General features: G+C 37.2%; 1 protein-coding gene across 1 annotated transcript in view; it reads right to left on the reverse strand.

Moving 5' to 3' along the window:
* NOTCH2 (notch receptor 2) overlaps positions 1-18,301 on the reverse strand; it is a 169,155-nt gene that overhangs the window by 24,998 nt on the left and 125,856 nt on the right. Inside the window, 7 exon segments of the mRNA XM_044239024.1 lie at positions 219-372; positions 2,007-2,208; positions 2,961-3,189; positions 11,890-12,042; positions 12,494-12,613; positions 15,007-15,120; positions 17,089-17,234. Coding sequence (XP_044094959.1) covers positions 219-372; positions 2,007-2,208; positions 2,961-3,189; positions 11,890-12,042; positions 12,494-12,613; positions 15,007-15,120; positions 17,089-17,234 — 1,118 coding nt within the window.

Raw genomic sequence — 18,301 nt, forward strand, 5'->3', positions numbered from 1 at the left:
AAGTGGAATATACCTTCATTTCATTTTACATACTTTTCTTTTTGGAATCTCTAAGCCTGTGCCTCTGCCTTTTCACCTTCCATATCAGACCCTTTCTGTAGAGCCCTGCCCACCAACCACTGTCTGCTCTCCCATGATTAACAATACCTGCCCTAAAACGCAGCTAGTTGGCTGATACTTTGGGGAGTGACCCTGGAGCCTGAAGAAACAAAGCTCACCTCTGTGCAAAGCTGCCACCTCACAGGACACATTAGGCACATCACAGTAAGCACCAGCCCATCCAGATGGACACAGGCACCGAGACTCTGCTTTTTCCTGAATGCAAGTACCTTTGTTTTTACATGGAGACCGACTACAGAGGTTCACCAAGGTCTGAAACAGAACAATACAGCAACATCCAAATATCAAAAAAGAAGAAAATAAGTCACACACACTGAATTTTAAGAATCAAAGGAGAGCACACTAATTAAAAAAAAAAAAAAAAGAGCCCTCAGTCACATCTTAAAATAGTCCAATGTTCTCAGGTAATCCAATCATTTTACATAGTCTAATTCTTCTTAGCTCTGCTATTTAAAAGGTTCTTACCACAGAAGTTTAAGCATTTGAGGGAACCTAATAGTTTAAGTTATTTCCTATGTTATGATTATGTCCAGATCTGTGGCCACCCTGCACAGCCAGAAAGAAAGAAATTACAGCTGTCAGACAGGTCCATAACACCTGTGCTAATTCTGTGGGAGAAATCTACAGGGTTCTCAGTCAAATCTATCCAGGTGAATATGAGTAAAAGGACTTAAAGCCTGTTAATAAACCTAAAAGTTGTCAGGAAGCTTACTTAGAGGGGAGAAAATCAGGCTTATGAAAAACACGAGGCAAAGAGTATGAGTGGACTAGTCCCGTAACTCCTTAACTCGCATGTGGTGACTTGATCCCTGGGGAGAGCACGGTCACACTCATGGAATGTCTGTGAAAGAAGGTGCCAGTGTGTTTGGGTGGAGCACGCCCTGCTACATGTAACCTCACACTGTGAGAATGAGCAAGAGCCCAAGGAATAATGTCCTTCTGATCCATAGAATTAGCATCAAGCTGTTTAATTTAATATGTAGAAGTAGGTTATTTGCATGTCGAATATAACCAAAGCCTAACTGAAATGCACACTGTAAGTCTAGTTAAATTTGGCCACTTGGTTCTAAATTCTCTGGAGTTCTGTTATTCTATCATCCTATCATTAAGAGGTGAAAATAGCATAAAATTAAATACAATGTGGGGTGCCTGGATGGCTCAGTTAGCATCTGACTTTGGCTCAGGTCATGATCTCAGGGTCCTGGGATCAATCCCCACATCGGGCTCCATGTCTAGCTCCACACAAAACGGGGAGTCTGCTTGCCCCTCTGTCCCTCTCCCCATTCATTTGTTCTTTCTCTCTCAAATAAATAAATCAAAAATAAATAAATACAATGCTGTTTGGTATGCAACTCTGGAAAGATTACTTTGTCCCCTTTGGGACTCAGCTTCTTCTTTCAAGAAATGAAAGTTTGCCCTTGTTGGCTCTGAGAGTATATAAAAATGTAAAAAAAAATTTACATATATGAATTTAAAAAAGCCTGTGACAAGCTTGGTTTTGAGAATATTACAACACTGCAAGACATAATAATAATCATTATTTTCTGCCTAGATACGTAGTATCTGATCTTCAAAGACTTCAGACTGTTATCTTCCTTTTTGTATTTCCAACATAAATAATATCTATGCACTTATTTTCCACATGTATTTCTCTGCAGTTCTTGGTTAGCCTGTTACAACCATCTCATGCTTGTAAATCTATAAAATCTTGCCAGTGTCACCATTTTGGAATCTACCAGCTGTTAAGAAGTTATGCAGGTTTATCTCAGAGACAGATTCTTAGAGCCAGAATCTTCCCTTTTAGGAGGGGCTTATTCTGCTTAGAAGAAAAATAAGTGTAATATTCAGCTACTCTGAGGGAGCTGAGTGGGCTGAAATTTAATTACCTGACAGTTTTTCCCCGTGTAGCCCAAGGGGCAGGTGCAGCGGTAGGTACCCAGGCCATCAACACATATTCCTTCATTTAGGCAGGGATGAGAGCTGCATTCATTGATCTCATGGAGGCAGAAGGGGCCAGTGAAGCCCACAGGGCACAAGCAAGTGAAGGAGTTAATCCCGTCGACACAGGTGCCACCATTGAAACAGGAGCTGAGAAGCAAAGAAAGCAATGTCAGCTATGTAATCTGATTCCTCTGACCTGCTATTTAAAAGTCAGTTTCCTAGAATCTAACATGTTACAGAGGCAAATACTCCTGAGCATCTTAAAACTCCTAGATCTAATAAATTTTCTTTTTCCAAATTAGACTGGGTGTCAATCAGCCTGAGTCCCAGCTTCATTTCTACAACCAAAAAGGTTACAGGAGTAACCTGTAAAGTGAGGGTTTCCAGGTTTTACGCAGTCCTGTGGTTTTCCATGTATAACATTTCACTTTATCCCTAAGTCAATTTAATTAATAAGAAAAATGCTAAATAGGTAGGTCTGGACTCTAGATTTCTGAAAGAGAAACAGAACAAACTTGTTAAAAAAAAAAAAAAACCAACAACCTGGAAATTACCAAAGAGTAATGACAAATCTGGGGGGGGGGGAGGAATTTTAAAATGTCAGCTGAAATGAACAAGGGTCCAAGAGGAGAATGGAGCAGCATTATAACTTTTCCTATTCCCTAAGCATTAGAAATAAATGATGGTCTGTCCCACTAAGCTTTTCAACCTCTGACCTTTCACCTGATAACTACACATTTACAGGGAATCAGGAAGTAGGCACTAGAAGACAAAGGAATGGGACCCAGGTAGCTACCTTACCCTGTGCTGTAACCACAGCATTGTGCTCTATAGTTTTCCCTCCTTTCTCCATTCTCCCCATAAGACAGTGGTGGCTGTTGAGTGTATGGGTTGCTCACCTCTCAGTGCACTCATCGATGTTGTTCTCACAATGGACTCCATCAAATCCCAACTGGCACTTGCAAGTGTAACTGTTGACATAGTCAGAACAGGTCCCTCCATTCTTACAGGGTTCACTCAGACACTCATTCATGTCTGTTTGACACTTATCCCCAATAAAGCCAGGATTGCACAGGCAGGAGAAAGTATTCATTCCATCTACACAGGAACCTCCATTCTGGCAAGGATCTAAGTCATTACACACAAGAATTAGAGCTCTGAACTATAGCATCGATTTAATCTTAGACCTATAAAGGTGAATGACCTGAACTAAGTCACACTAAGAACAGTAACAATTCTCACTTTTCTCTACTTGTACTTTTCTTTACAGGTGTTTTGCCTTGACTCCTCCATTTACGAAAATGAATGCAGTAGCACTTACCTGAGATTCTTAGCCTATTTGCTAACTGGAACGAACTATGCACACACACCACTAACAGTTTTGCAAAATTAAGAGTCCTAAAATTTATAATGGTCACCCACATTTGCTAATCAAGTATGTGTTCCCAATATACAGAATCTCAAAAATACCAGTAAAGACTTTCAAAAGGTGTATGTGGTAATGGGAGTGGGTGATGTAGGATAGCATATATACTAAGCAGCCCCCTGTGCTGATCTGTATTTCCTATCTTTGTCCTCCCTTCATCTTTCATTTCCTTTCCTTTCCTCTTCTCTTTCCTGTTTGTTTTTGTTTTCTAGATTTAGGAAGAATCAGGAAACATTAAAAAAAAATTCTATATTGCATAGATCAACTTTAGAACACTTTAGGCTCACAGCAATTACTCAACAAATTTTGAGCTTCTATCATGGCACAGTCTTCCGAAATATAGATGACATATAAATCAGAACAAGAAAAATAAGAGTTAGCCCCTGCTCTTAAGGAGCTTAAAATATATTGCAAAGACTGGTCCTCTACATAAAAAGAGAACTAAACAGCAGGTGGGTAATGTAGCCCTGATTTGATAACAGGCTTATTTAAAACTTACTCATCTATTAGGTTAATTCCACTTTAAGGCTCATCTGTAATCTTTACTGGAAAAATTGTAAAAATGATTATTATTCCTTCTTATCCACAGCATAGCACACTGTAGTTTCCATAGTGTCTTTCAGGAAACTCACCATAACTTACTGAATTATTATAAATTAATTATAAAAATTTTAAATACTGAAAATTTTGACTCATAAAATAATTAACATGGAAAAGAAATCCAAATAATTTGATCCCACTCCTTTAAATTTCTCCATCAACTGCTGTGAAATATTTTTCTTCACTACTTACTATACAATGTTGAATTTGTCTGCATATCTTTCTTTGCCAATAGACTATGAGTTTCATGAATGTAAACACTGAGTTTTATCTACCTTGGCATTGCCAGGACCTAGTTTGGTGCCATCCATATGGTGATCTGATATTATGTATGCTGTGAATTAGGTGCCATTACTCTTAACACATTGTGATAACCTTGTTTGAAATTTAATGATTTAATCACCATACAAGTAACTGAGTACTGATAAGCAGTGAGTACTGATAAGTAACTGAGTATATCACATGCATGTGATGACACTGTCAAAGCCGGAGAAAGAACCAGAAAGATAAGATGTAGGTGGAACAATCCCAAGAGTTTACAATAGGATGAGAATAGCTAAAGTTCATGACAGTCAAAATGAAAAGACCTCCTAACTAAGCACTAAATAGGATCCTCAGAGAATACTATCTCAGTAGTGAGCCATTTTAGTCCTAGACTAAAGGCTGTCTGGACCCAACAAATCCTGAAGAAAAGACCCAAAGGATCAAACTGTTTCCAAATGATCCATAAAACAAAGAGTGAAAATACTCTGAAGATCTTTGTAAAAGTCTAGCATCCAATAAAAAATTACCTGGTAGGCAAAGAAGCAAGAAATACAACTCATGATGAAGGTACATGTCAAAAATAGATACAGTCCCAAGGGGGCTGTATCTATTTAAAAAAAAAAAAGAAAAGAAAAGAAACAGATCCAGGAATTTCCCATATGGTAGATTCAGTGTGAAGACCGTAAAACAACTATGATAAACATACTCTCTGTATGTTCAAGAAGAAGAAGAAAGCATGAACATGAAAAGGAGAGAGATAAAGATATAAGGAAAGATTCAAATCAAACTTCTAGAGATAGAAATACAATGAAGAAAAAAATAGTATTGAATGAGATTAGCATCAAACAAAACACTATAGAGGAAAAGACTAGTGAACTTGAAGATATATCAAAATATCTTCAAACAATAAAATTATCTAAAATGAAACACTGAGGGAAAAAACTCTAAAAAAAATAAATAAAATATAGTATTGTTGAACAGAGAGACAACTTCAAGCAGCCTAAAAGATGTATGATGAAATTTGTAAAGGGGAGCAAAAAAGTTTTGAAAAAAACAGTGCTTGAATATTTTCCGAATCTGGACCCATATATCCAAAAATGTCAATGAAACCCCCCTCCAAAAGGAACATGAAGAACAATAAGGGGCAATAATATAGTCAAACTGCTAAAAATCAGTAGAAAGAAAATACCTTAAAAACAGCCAAAGGAGAGAAAATAATATAAAGAAACAAATATAAGAATTATTGCAGATTGCTCCTCAGAAAAAATCCAAGGTAAAAAAGAATGGAAGGATGACTTGACAGTGCCGGAGGGAAAAGTCAACTTAGAATTCTACTCCCTATGAAAATATCTTTGAAAACTGAGCCAAAATAAAAACCTTTTCAGATACAGAAAGGCAGAAAGAATTAATCCCTAGGAGATAAGCACTACAAGAATTATTAGATTAATTTCTTCAGGCTGAAGGAAAGTGATGCAGATCTATGCAGAATGTAGAAATGCAGATCTATGCAGAAGAATGGAAAACACCAGAAACTATAAATACGTTCTTATGTATAAAGATTATTAATTTATTTTTACATCTCTTGAAATTTAATTGACCATTTGATGCAAAATTAATATTTTGAGGGATTATGATACATTTATGACAACAATGGAACAGAAGGCAGAAGTGAAAGTATAAGAATACTGTTGTAAGGTTTTTTTTTAAATTTTTAAAAATATTTTATTTATCCATTTGACAGAGAGAGCTCACAAGCAGGCAGAGAGGCAGGCGGGGGGGGCGGGAAGCAGGCTCCCTGCTGAGCAGAGAGCCCGATGCGGGGCTCGATCCCAAGACCCCGGGACCACGACCCGAGCCGAAAGCAGAGGCCCCGACCCACTGAGCCAACCAGGCGCCCTGTTGTAACGTTTTTATGTGCAATATAAAGTAGTAGAGTTGAAGGTAATCAGTTAAAGTTGCATACTGCAAACCCAAAACCACTGCCACCACCACCATCAAAAAAACAAAACAAAACAAAAAAACAAAAAAGATACAGTTAATGTGCCAGCGGGGAAATAAAATGTAATCCAAAAAATGTTCAGTTATTTCAACTGAAGGCAAAAAAAGAGAGGGAAACGGAAAGAGAAGGAAAAAGATAAAGTAAAATGCAAGATGGCAAATATTGAACTCAGTTTAAATGGCATGAACACCTCAATTAGAAGTCAGACACTGTCATATCAGAGAGAAAAAGCAAGACTCAATATATGGTCTCTAAAAAAACACACTTTAAAGACACAGATAGGCCAAAAGGAAAAGGATGGAAAAAATACCCAACAATAATCAAAAGAAAGGGAGGGTAGTTACATTAATATCAAACAAAGGAGACTTCAGAACAAGAAATATTACAAGGGTTAAACAAGGTTATTTCATAACAATTTCAATTCTTCAAGAGAACATAACAATCTTAGATGTTTATGTACTTAAAACCAGATCTTCAAAATACATTAGGCAAAAACTGACAGAATTACCAGGAGAAATAGACAAATACGCAATAATAGAGACGTCAATTTCACTAATTTATAGGGGCGCCTGGGTGGCTCAGTGGGTTAAAGTCTCTGCCTCCGGCTCAGATCATGTTCCCAGGGTCCTGGGATCGAACCCCAAATTGGGCTCTCTGCTCAGCAGGGAGCCTGCTTCCTTCCTCCTCTCTCTCTCTGCCTGCCTCTCTGCCTACTTGTGATCTCTATCTGTCAAATAGTTAAATAAAATCTTTTAAAAAAATCACTAATTTATAGAATAAGCAGAAAGAAAATCAGGGAAGACCTAAAAATACTATTAACCAATTTGAATTAGTAACAGCTATAGAACACACCAAGAAACAGCAAAACAGACATTCATTTCAAGTGCACACAGAACACTTACCAAAACAGACCACAGACTAGGCCATAAAATATGATTTAATACATTTAAAATAATCCAAATAATGCAAAGTACGTTCTCTGATCACATGGAATTAAACCAGATATCATAACAAAACTATCTGGAAGGAATCAGCAACAAACAGTCTGAGGGGTTTGAAGTGGCGGGGGGGTGGGAGGTTGGGGTACCAGGTGGTGGGTATTATAGAGGGCATGGCTTGCATGGAGCACTGGGTGTGGTGAAAAAACAATGAATACTGTTTTTCTGAAAATAAATAAATTGGAAAAAAAATTTTGTTCAAAAACAACAACAAAAAACAGATGAAAAATAGGAAAAAACTGAATAAATAAATAAAATTTTAAAAAAAAGATACTTGGAATTAGCAACAATATAGATGGAGCTAGAAAATGTAATTCTAAGCAAAATAAGTTGGAGACAAATACCATATGGATATGATTTCACTGATATGTGTAATTTAAGAAAACAAATGAATGAGCAAAGGGAAAAAAGAGAGAAAAGGAGAGAGAGAGAAAGAAAGCAAGAAACAAACTCTTTATTTTAGAGTCACCAGAGGGGAGGTAGGTGGGCAAATGGGTCAAACAGGAGATGGAGATTAAAGAGTATACGTACTATGATGAGCACTAAGTAATGTGTAGAATTGTTGAATCACTATATTGTATAACTAAAACTAATAGAACAATGTATTTTAATTATAATGGAATTAAGATTAAAAACTTGATAAAAAAGATTTAAAATTAAAGCACACACTTCCAAATAATTTATGAGTCAAAGAATGAATCAAACTGGAAATTAGAAAGTATTCTGAAAAACAAACAAACCAACCATGATATATCAAAATTTGTGAAATACAGTTAAATCAGTGTTTTGGGAAAAAACATATGGCACTAAATGTTTATTATGTTAGAAAAGTAGAAAGAAATAAAATCAATGGTCTATGCTTTCATCTTAAACTAGAAAAAGAAGGGCAAGCTAGATCCAAAATAGGAAGAATAAAGACCAGAAATCAATGAATTAGAAAAGAGCAAACCAACTGAGAAAAATATGAAACTAAAAATGGGTTCACTAAGAAGATTACTAAAATCAACAATTTCTACCAAGAGCAATCACAAAGAAAAGAGAGATGTAAATTACCAATATCGGAAATCAACAGAGATCTTACAGTAAAAGTACAATATAGGAATAGAGCTTCCCTACGACCCTGCAATTGCACTCCTGGGTATTTACCCCAAAGATACAGATGTCCTGAAAAGAAGGGCCATCTGTACCCCAATGTTGATAGCAGCAATGGCCACAGTCGCCAAACTATGGAAAGAACCAAGATGCCCTTCAACGGATGAATGGATAAGGAAGATGTGGTCCATATACACTATGGAGTATTATGCCTCCATCAGAAAGGACGAATATCCAACTTTTGTAGCAACATGGACGGGACTGGAAGAGATTATGCTGAGTGAAATCAGTCAAGCAGAGAGAGTCAATTATCATATGGTTTCACTCATTTGTGGAGCATAACCAATAGCATGGAGGACAAGGGGCGTTAGAGAGGAGTAGGGAATTTGGGTAAATTGGAAGGGGAGGTGAACCATGAGAGACTATGGACTCTGAAAAACAGTCTGAGGGGTTTGAAGTGGCGGGGGGGGGTGGGAGGTTGGGGTACCAGGTGGTGGGTATTATAGAGGGCACAGCTTGCATGGAGCACTGGGTGTGGTGAAAAAATAATGAATACTGTTTTTCTGAAAATAAATAAATTGGGAAAAAAAAAAGATAGGCTTTAGCAAGAACCACAAACAATTTAATAGATAATTTAAACAGATCTGTATGTGTGTGTGTGTATGTGTGTGACACACACTCCATTAAGGTCTCTTTTCTGTTTCAGGATTCAATCTAGGATATCACCTTTCATTTACTTCCGATTTCCTTTAGTCTGTGTTATTTTCTTTGTCTTTCTGTGTTGTTCATAAGCTTGAACATCTATAGGGGTATGACCAGGTATCTTGTAGAATGCCTCCTGACCTGAGTTTTTCTGGTGTTTCTCTCATGAAAACTGGAGATATGGGTTTCTGGGAAGAATACTGCCAAGATAAAGTACCCTTCTCATCAAAGCTATCAGAGTTTACATGATATCCTTATGACATTTCTGATGATGTTAACCTGTATCATTTGGTTAATGTAGTGTTTGTCAGGTGTATTAATAAAGTTGTAATTTTCCCTTTCAAAAAAAAAAGTACAATATAGGAATATTATGAATGCCAATAATTCTGACAATTTATAGAAAGTAAAACTAATGCCCTGAAAGATACAAATTACCAAAGCTCAATTAAAAAAAAGATATCCTGAATAAATATATTAAAGACATTGAATTTATAGTTAAAACCTAAGAAAGAAAGTTCCAGACCTAGATATTTAGTAGATGTAATACCAACTGTACACAAACTCTTTCAGTAAATAGAGAGGAACCAATTCCCAATTGGTTCTGAGGCCAGCATTGCCCTCTTACCAAAACCATACGAACATAGCAAAACAAAGTTGGGGAACAGTATCCTTCATGAACATAGACACAAAAATTCATAACAAAACTTTGAAATCATATCCAATAAATATGAGAGAGATAATACATAAAGACCAAGTAGAATTTATCCCAGGAATTTAAGGTTAGGTTAACATTTGAAAATCAATTAACAAAATTCACCTACATAAAAAAAAATATATTACTCCCTCAACAGATAAAGAAAAATCATTTGAAAAAAATCAACATTCATCAACATTCATTCACTGTAAAAAGAAAAAAAAAACTCTCAGCAAACCAGGAGTATATGGTAAATTTCTCAATTTGATAGAAGACCAAAAACAAAACAAAACTAAACAAAACAACCCCAAAAACCCCCAAACCTACAAGTAACGTCATACTTAGTGGCAAAAGACTATATACATGTTTCTCCCTGCCCCAGAATCAAGAACAAAGAAGGATTTGCTTCTCTTACCATTTCTATTCTGCATTTACTAAAAGTCCTAGCCAGTATAATAATGCAAGAAAAACAAAATGTATACAGATTGAAAAAGAAATAAAAATGTATTTGGCTATACTTATTTAGAGATAACATGATTATCTGTAAAAGAAAAAAAAATCCTGAAAATGTAAACTAAACTAGAAGCTAAATTAATATAGAATTAATAAGTGAGGTTAGCAAAGATTACCACACAAAATTACTCTTTAAAACCTTTAAAACCCACACTACATGTAAAAATTATCTCAAAATAGATTGTAGAATTAAAACAGTGCTAAAAAGTATAAAATCTTTAGAAGAAGTCAAAGGAGACAGACCTCAGTGATCTTGGGTTAGGCAAAGGTTTGTTAAACAACATACTAGAAAGATGAACTCTGAATGATTATATTGAATTTCATCAAAATTAAACTCTTCCTCTTCAAAAGACAGTCAAAACAGAGGCTATAATTGGGAGAAGATAATTTTAAGGCAAGTATCTGACAAAGAAATTGTATGTAGAATATAAAGAACTCAACTCAATAATAAGACAAACAATCCAATTGTTCAAGTGAACACAAGTTTGGAATAGATAGTATAGCAAGTAATATAGGTGGCTGAAGAACAAGCACATGAAAAGATGTTCATAATATTAATAAGTAGGGAAATTCAAGTTAAAACCATTGTGAGATAGCATATACAGCCACTAGAAAGGCTAAAATTAAGGGCAATCACATCCAAATGTTCTTGAGGATGTGGTTCACCTGGAACTCTCAAACAGTGCTTTTGGGAATGAAAATGGTAAAACTATCTTGGAAAACATTTTGGCTATATTGTGAAATATACCTACTACATAATTCATCTATTCCACTTCTAGATATCTACTCAAGAGAAATAAAATCACATGTCTACATAGACTCACTCACAGCAGCTTTATTAATAATATTCCCAAACTTTAAAAAAGCTAAATGTGTATTATATATATATATATATATATATATAGTATATCCAAATTATGGAATACTACTTAGCAATAAAATAGAATGAATTATTAATACATGTAACATATATGAGTCTCAAATAATATGCTAAATGACAAAAGTCATATTTCCTCTTCTAAAAAAAAGTTCACATGAGATGATTCGATTTACATAAAATTATAAAAAATGCAGGTAGATTTGTAGTGACAGAGGTAGATCCCTGGTTGCCTGGGACAGGGAAGGGAAAAGGAAGAGAAATTAAAAAAGAAAATATTTTTAGGTGGATGGATATGTTCATTATCTTTAGAGATGATTTCAGTTGTCAAATGTCAAAACTTACCGAATTATACATTTAAAATATTGGTAGTACACTTTATATTAATTATACCTCAATAGATCTGCTAAAAAAAAACCCATCACAGCACTGTCCCCACTTTATCAGTATATAAAAATCAATAAGGGAATGCTTAAAGAGATTTATTGCCTCAACTCCTGAAGTCAAGAGCTTTGAAAGAAGATTTGAAAAATCCTAATATTAAAGACACATGATAAACTGTTAGGATGGCTAGTCTCAGCACTAAGAGGCAACTGTCTTGATGGGGCTCTGCTCTGCTCCCTGTATGCCTCAAGGGGCATATGAGCTAGCTGGCATACTCACTGGCAAGACAGTCATCGATGTCCTCCTCACAGTCCATACCACTGAAGCCTGGAGGACACTCACACATGTAGCTGCCCTGGGTGTTATGGCAGAGACCGTGGTTCATGCAGGGCTTGGAGACACACTCATCAATGTCAATTGTACACCGCTGACCTAGAAATACAGGTGCAATGAATGGTCCTGTCTTTAGAAGGCAAGGCCCCTGAAATGTATGGGGCATCTGAGCTTCAGCTGTGGAAGATGGGGATATTCTGATTGGTCTCCTGTTTTGGGAAGTCTTGTAAGGCTTTGTGCCCTTATTTTTATAGGGCACAAATATTTTTTATAATTGTTATAAATTATTTGGGGCAAGTTTTGTCCAGATGGTATAACTGCCGTAGAACATCTTGGTTTCAGACTCAGGCCAGAGTCTTCTAGCCACTAGGGGGCCCCAAAGACATGAAAATGAAAACGGCTTTCTAAGTCCTGCCAATTAGCACTCCTACACAAAGGCAGGGGTTCTTGATGATGGGCAGGGCTCAGAAGACCTGAGCCTTCAATGTCAATCTGAAGATCTGACCACTTTGTTTAAAACTTCTGCCTTCTCTAACTCCTGTATTGTTACCTTGCCAGCCAGGGGCACACAGGCAGGTGTAACTTTCAAAATTTGGTGCCTCTTTGCAAACAGCAGCATTTTCACATGGGTTTGGGGAACAGGGAGCCAACACCGTCTGACAATTCTTGCCTGTAAAGCAAATGACAGAATTTAGAGAAATAGCCATGGAAACTGAAATCTTGCAAGTTCTTTACCAAAGGATGCTCTCTGAATCCAAGTCTAAGGTCTAAGCAGTTAAGAACTTTGGAATCTGAGACCCCCTAGGTCCTTTGAGTCTTAGCTCTAGCTTGATTACTAACTGTGTAATCAGGCAAGTTATTTATCTGCTCTGAGCCTCCCACATAAGCAAAATGAGAACCAGGATGGTACATAACTTATAGATGCTTTTTGAGGACTAACTGAAAAAAAATGCATACCAAGTCTTTATTAGCATAGAGGCTGGCACATAGAGTGAGCACTCAACAACTGTTGGGCTCCTCCTGTCTTTCTATCATGGGTAGTTATTATCGTGGATTGGGACACCTGCATCAGTCAAATGCGATCGTTTCTGCATCTCCATTGCTAAGAGTCAGCCACTCAGAAGCTCAGCCACATAGATCTTCTTTCATGTGAGTCAGGAAGAAGCAACAACACAACCTCCCTCTCCTCACAACCTCTGCTAGCCTGTTCCAGAAGGGCAACAAAGTTGATCAGAAGGCCATGGGAAGCAGGATAGAGTGAGGTAATTCTGACTGCCTGGTAACATGTCTCCTTATGCCAACATCAACAACATGACATTGATATTTGCATACCAGTATTTCTTCCCTTAGCATACTGGATATAAGCTTCCAGCATGGGGGGCAGTGGGGGGAGAATGGTTTTATTAAAAGGAAAAGAGGTTTCTTTTTAAAGTCAAGTTACAACTAACTCAAGTTAAAATTCCATTCTAAAATTTCATATTCAGAAAGAAAAAAAATTACTTACCATTAATTTTTACCAACGTACCCAACCAGTTTTTAAGGTATCTGGTCAGAATAGTGGCTCGCAAGAGAAGGCAATATTGTTTAGTTCCCTTCATGCTGGCAAAGCCCAATGACAGAACCCTTATCCACACTCAGCACTTAAATTTTAATCTACATAGGCTTTCAGTCTAACATAATTTCCCAAAGTTCACACAGTAAATTCTTTATTGGGATCCTAATGTGAAGAAAAACCAATAGCCAGCACAGAGTCAAATATTCTTACAGTGTCTGAATAGCAAGAAGACAAAATAAATATTTTCACACCTACATCACACACAGGTAAGCCTATGATATAACTGGGCATAGTGACACTTGCTTATATCTCCCTGCAGCCATCAAGTCTCAGTCTTTCTAGATGGGAGATACTCTTCTTACTATGAACAAATGTGATTAGTGCTATCATTATGAAATGTATTTTTTAGACATCCTTTGTCTGGGGATAGCTAAGGATATCCAATAACGTCCATTTTATCAAGGAGCATGATAAATGCAGTTTGCCTCCGTGAACATTTCTTCCAAAGAGGGGCTAAGTAACAATGTAGCATCAAGTCTTTTGGGTAACAGAGTTATGATTTTGGCCACTCTGCTATTCTTAATAGCTAGAGTCACTAGTAATAGCTACTACAAACAGCCCACCAGGGGAGTAAGAACTCAGCCATGCTCCTGCCTACATGCTGCATACTGGAGAAACATGCAAAGCCATCATCCATGTTTCTATTTTGTTCTCCACAGATCAAGAAAATGGATGATGAAGAGGTAAACAATACACACAAATACAACCACAAGACAGCAGTAATGAGGCAGGAAAATACAAAGAAGAAACAAATGTCCAAGCACACTCCTAAAATACCACCTGAAGCAAAGAACACTTGATACGAAATGAAGTAACACCCATGTCTTCTATGTGTGGAATCGCCATCCAAGCGGCAATACCTCTCTGAGTGAGACGTAGTGGTACTGAATGTAAGGAGAAGAAGGGCTGTTAAGAGCACGAACTTTGGATTGAGACAGACTGAGGGGCAAATCTATCACTTACCAATGTGACTTTCAGCAGGTAACTTCTCTTTGCCTCAGCATAAAATGGTCATAGGAACTTCTACTTTTCAGAATTATTGTGAATACTAGATTAAGGAATCCAAAGTATACAAAGTGTCTGGCATACAGTAAATTATCAGTAAGTGGTGGTTGTTGTATTATTGAACTAGACTAAGAACACAGGTCATGACAACACTGGGTCCCTGCAGATAATGAATGAAACCAGCAGCCATACATAATTTTAAAGAACACTTTAAACTCCAAAGTACAAAGAGGGCAAATGAGTTCCCTTATCAGTTGCATTTAGGAAGGCCACAGGGTTTTGTCAGGGCTCAAGATCTAGTCAGTGAAGGCAGGATGGTTGACCAGGGACTGATTCCTCAGAGCAGCACCACTACCCCCCACAGACCCTGTCTCTAAGACTCAGGGGTTTAGAACGACAAGGCAACACGCATTCCCTCTGGTCCTTTCACCTGCAGAACTCACCTGTGTATGGCAGCATACAGTGGCAAGTATAGCCACTTATGTCATCAAAGCAGGTTCCTTGGTTCAGACATGGATTTGAAGCACATTCATCAATATTCACTTGACAGTTATAGCCTGTAGACAGAAAAAGGGAAAACCGCCAAATAGTGAGAACTTTGTTAGCTCCTCATTATCTAAATTCCTAAGCAAACCTCTTCATGGTAAATATATTTTTTAGATTTTATTTATTTACTTGAGAGAGAGAGAGTGCACACACAAGTCAGGGGAGAGACAGAGGGAGAAGCAGGCTCCCCCTTGAGCAGGCAGCTGGTTGTGGGGCTTGATTCTAAGACCCCAGGATCATGACCTGAGCCAAAGGCAGACACTTAACGTACTGAGCCATCTAGGTGCCCCGCATGGGAAATATTAACTGCTTTAGAAACTGAATTTCTTTAGGCCACTGGAACACTGGTTCATTCATTTCAGTGGCAAGTCCATGACATACAGTCAGTCAGTAAAACACATTCAAAAAGTTGAATAGAAAAAGTATATTCTAATAGTCTAAAGGTTGAATGCACCTTCAAATACAAGTAATTCCTCAACAATGGACCAAGAAGCTCATTTATGTTAAAGCTCTGCTGCTGTATGTAAATATTAGCTCTCTCTATACAAAGCAGCTGGACAGAACCTAAAAGGGGGTATAATGAATCAAGGGATGATTTTTTTTTTAAGATTTATTCATTTATTTGGGAGAGAGATGGGGAGTGAGCATGAGCAGAGGGAAGGGCAGAGGGAAAGAATCTCAGACTTCCTGCTGAGTGTGGAGCCCCATGCAGGGCTCAATCCCAGAACTGCGAGATCATGACCTGAGGTAAAATCAAGAGTCGGGTGCTCAACTGGCTGAGCTGCCCAAGTGCCTCATGGGATAATTTTCTTTCAGACATTAATCAAAGTCTCTGGTTTATGCCCACTTTTTCATATGCATAGTCTCTACTATTAATGTAGCAGTACTTCCTAAAGCCATAAAACTGTTTTCCCCTGATCCAAGACATGCAATCTAATCCCACTATGAAAAAGAGGAAGTATCAATGGGATAGGACAGTACCCAAGAGCCTCAAGATAGAGGAACTATAAGCACTGTAAATAAAAAAAAATGGTGGTCTGGCAGTACACAGGTCTGGGTTCAAACTGTACTCTGCTACTCACCAGTCACACAACTTTGGATTTTACATTTTGATTTTTATTTTGTTCATTGATCAGCAAGTCTCAATGAGACAAAGAAATAAAAGCATTTTTAAATTTCTTTGCAAATATAATATGTCAGAAAATTAATGACTAAAATATAGTCTCAGAAAATTTTCAAATACATAGATAAATAAATAAACTGATCCTGGAACATATGTAAACAGTGGTCAGTAAAATTTTCAAATAATCAAATAAACTGACCCTGAAACATACGGATATATCGTGGTAGCCTGGCACAATTTTTGAGTGGGGAAATTAAAGGCCAAGTGGATAGAGGAGTGCAAAATAAACGATATACCCAGATTTCACTCTCATGAGTTTCTAAGAGAAAGTTGATGGTGGAAATACAATGGCAACTCAAAAAATGATTTTATACAACAGCCACTATAATACATTTATAGAAGGCCACAGGTAGACTATATGTTTAGGTTATCTCAATGTGTAAGATAATTTGTTGGAAGGTGTCTGGAACACATGGATTCTTCCATGGCATGACTGTTCTCATAATTATAATAAGACAATATTCTCATTCCACTCTCTACAAATCTCTTTTGAATTACCATAGAATCAAACCGGCACCAGGGAGCTTACAATTAGAACACCTGTCCAGAGTTGTATGAGTGGAATCCTAGCTGCTCACCTTAAATAGTTCTGTAGCTCACATCTCTGCTAATAGAATTGGTATCTCTTTACGTTTTAATTTCCCAAGTATAAAAACATTAAGTTCTTACAAATATTAAGTTGTCAAATTATGTTTGCTATAAGAGTGAATAGGAACAAAGAAAGGGAAAGAAGTCCAAGAATATGCAATAAGAAAAAGGCATAAAGGGAGATAGAAATATGCACTTCTGCTTTCACCTTTAAAGCCCTTCTTGCAAGTACACCTGTATCCATTCACCAGATTGTCACAAGTTCCTCCATTCTGACATGGGTTAGAAAGACATTCATTTTTGTCCACTTCGCAGTTGATGCCAACCCAGCCTGCATCACAGAGGCACTTGTACCTGAAAGTAAATATAGCTTTCTTTACTATGGGAGGATAAATGTAAACTTGAGTCTTGGGTGAAATATAAGACTTGGTGAAGAAATGAGGGACAGAGGAGCTCATTGGTAAACTAATCTCATTTTTGCTCTTCTTAGAATCTATACTTGGATCGTTGTGGACACAATGTGAATTGTGTGGCCCCATCTGGAGTATTCAGTAACCAGATTTTTCCAGTGCTTCCCAGCTCACCAAGATGCTAGAGAACTTAATTAATTACAGTGAGCTTTCATATGTAAACAGCGGTCAGTAAACACATTGGACCAATTTGAAAGGCACATTAATGAGGATAAATCTGAGCTTTTATTATACATAAAACTAAAGTAAAGGAAACCTTAGGATCATTTGTTTCTGACGCAAAACAGACACCCAAGAAGTAGGTTCGTATCAGAGACTCTAAGTCACTCTGAGGAGCTCCTGGGATGTCTTACTTTTGAGACATGCTTTGTTCTCTCCTGAAATCCTGCCCCAGAAAGCATGCAGGGTAAGCTGAGCAGGAAAAGGACCAAAAACGAAAGTGTCTGAAATACATGTATACTGTTCACAAGTTGAACATCATTAACACTTAGATTATATTATAGATATAGATATAGATATAGATTATATTAGCATCAGGAAATAAAAGCTCTCTTGTGTGGAGATACTCAGGAAAAGGGTAGATGGGTTGGGATGCTTTGCAGGTTATCATATTCTGAAACAGATATACCGAGGTAATTCATTTGGAAAAATTACTTGGTTTCCCTTCACCCCTAAATACACTCTTTATTCTTTCACCTGTTTTAAGTATGGCAAATGGCAATGCCTAGAGCCCTATCTTCTGGCAGGCATAGCAAGAGTATAGGACTATCTCGTGTGACCTAACATCACACTCTGAGTTTCTAGAAAAGTACACATCACACAACTCTCGGGGGCTTACAAACCATGAATGTTTTATCAGGGCCATGTCTAAAGTTAGCTGAGACCAACTCCACTTCAGTGGCACACTGGTACTGTAACAGAATAGAACTGAGGAGTTTTGTTGCTGTAGTT

Source organism: Neovison vison, chromosome 2 (assembly GCF_020171115.1).
Source record: "Neovison vison isolate M4711 chromosome 2, ASM_NN_V1, whole genome shotgun sequence".
NCBI lineage: Eukaryota > Metazoa > Chordata > Mammalia > Carnivora > Mustelidae > Neogale > Neogale vison.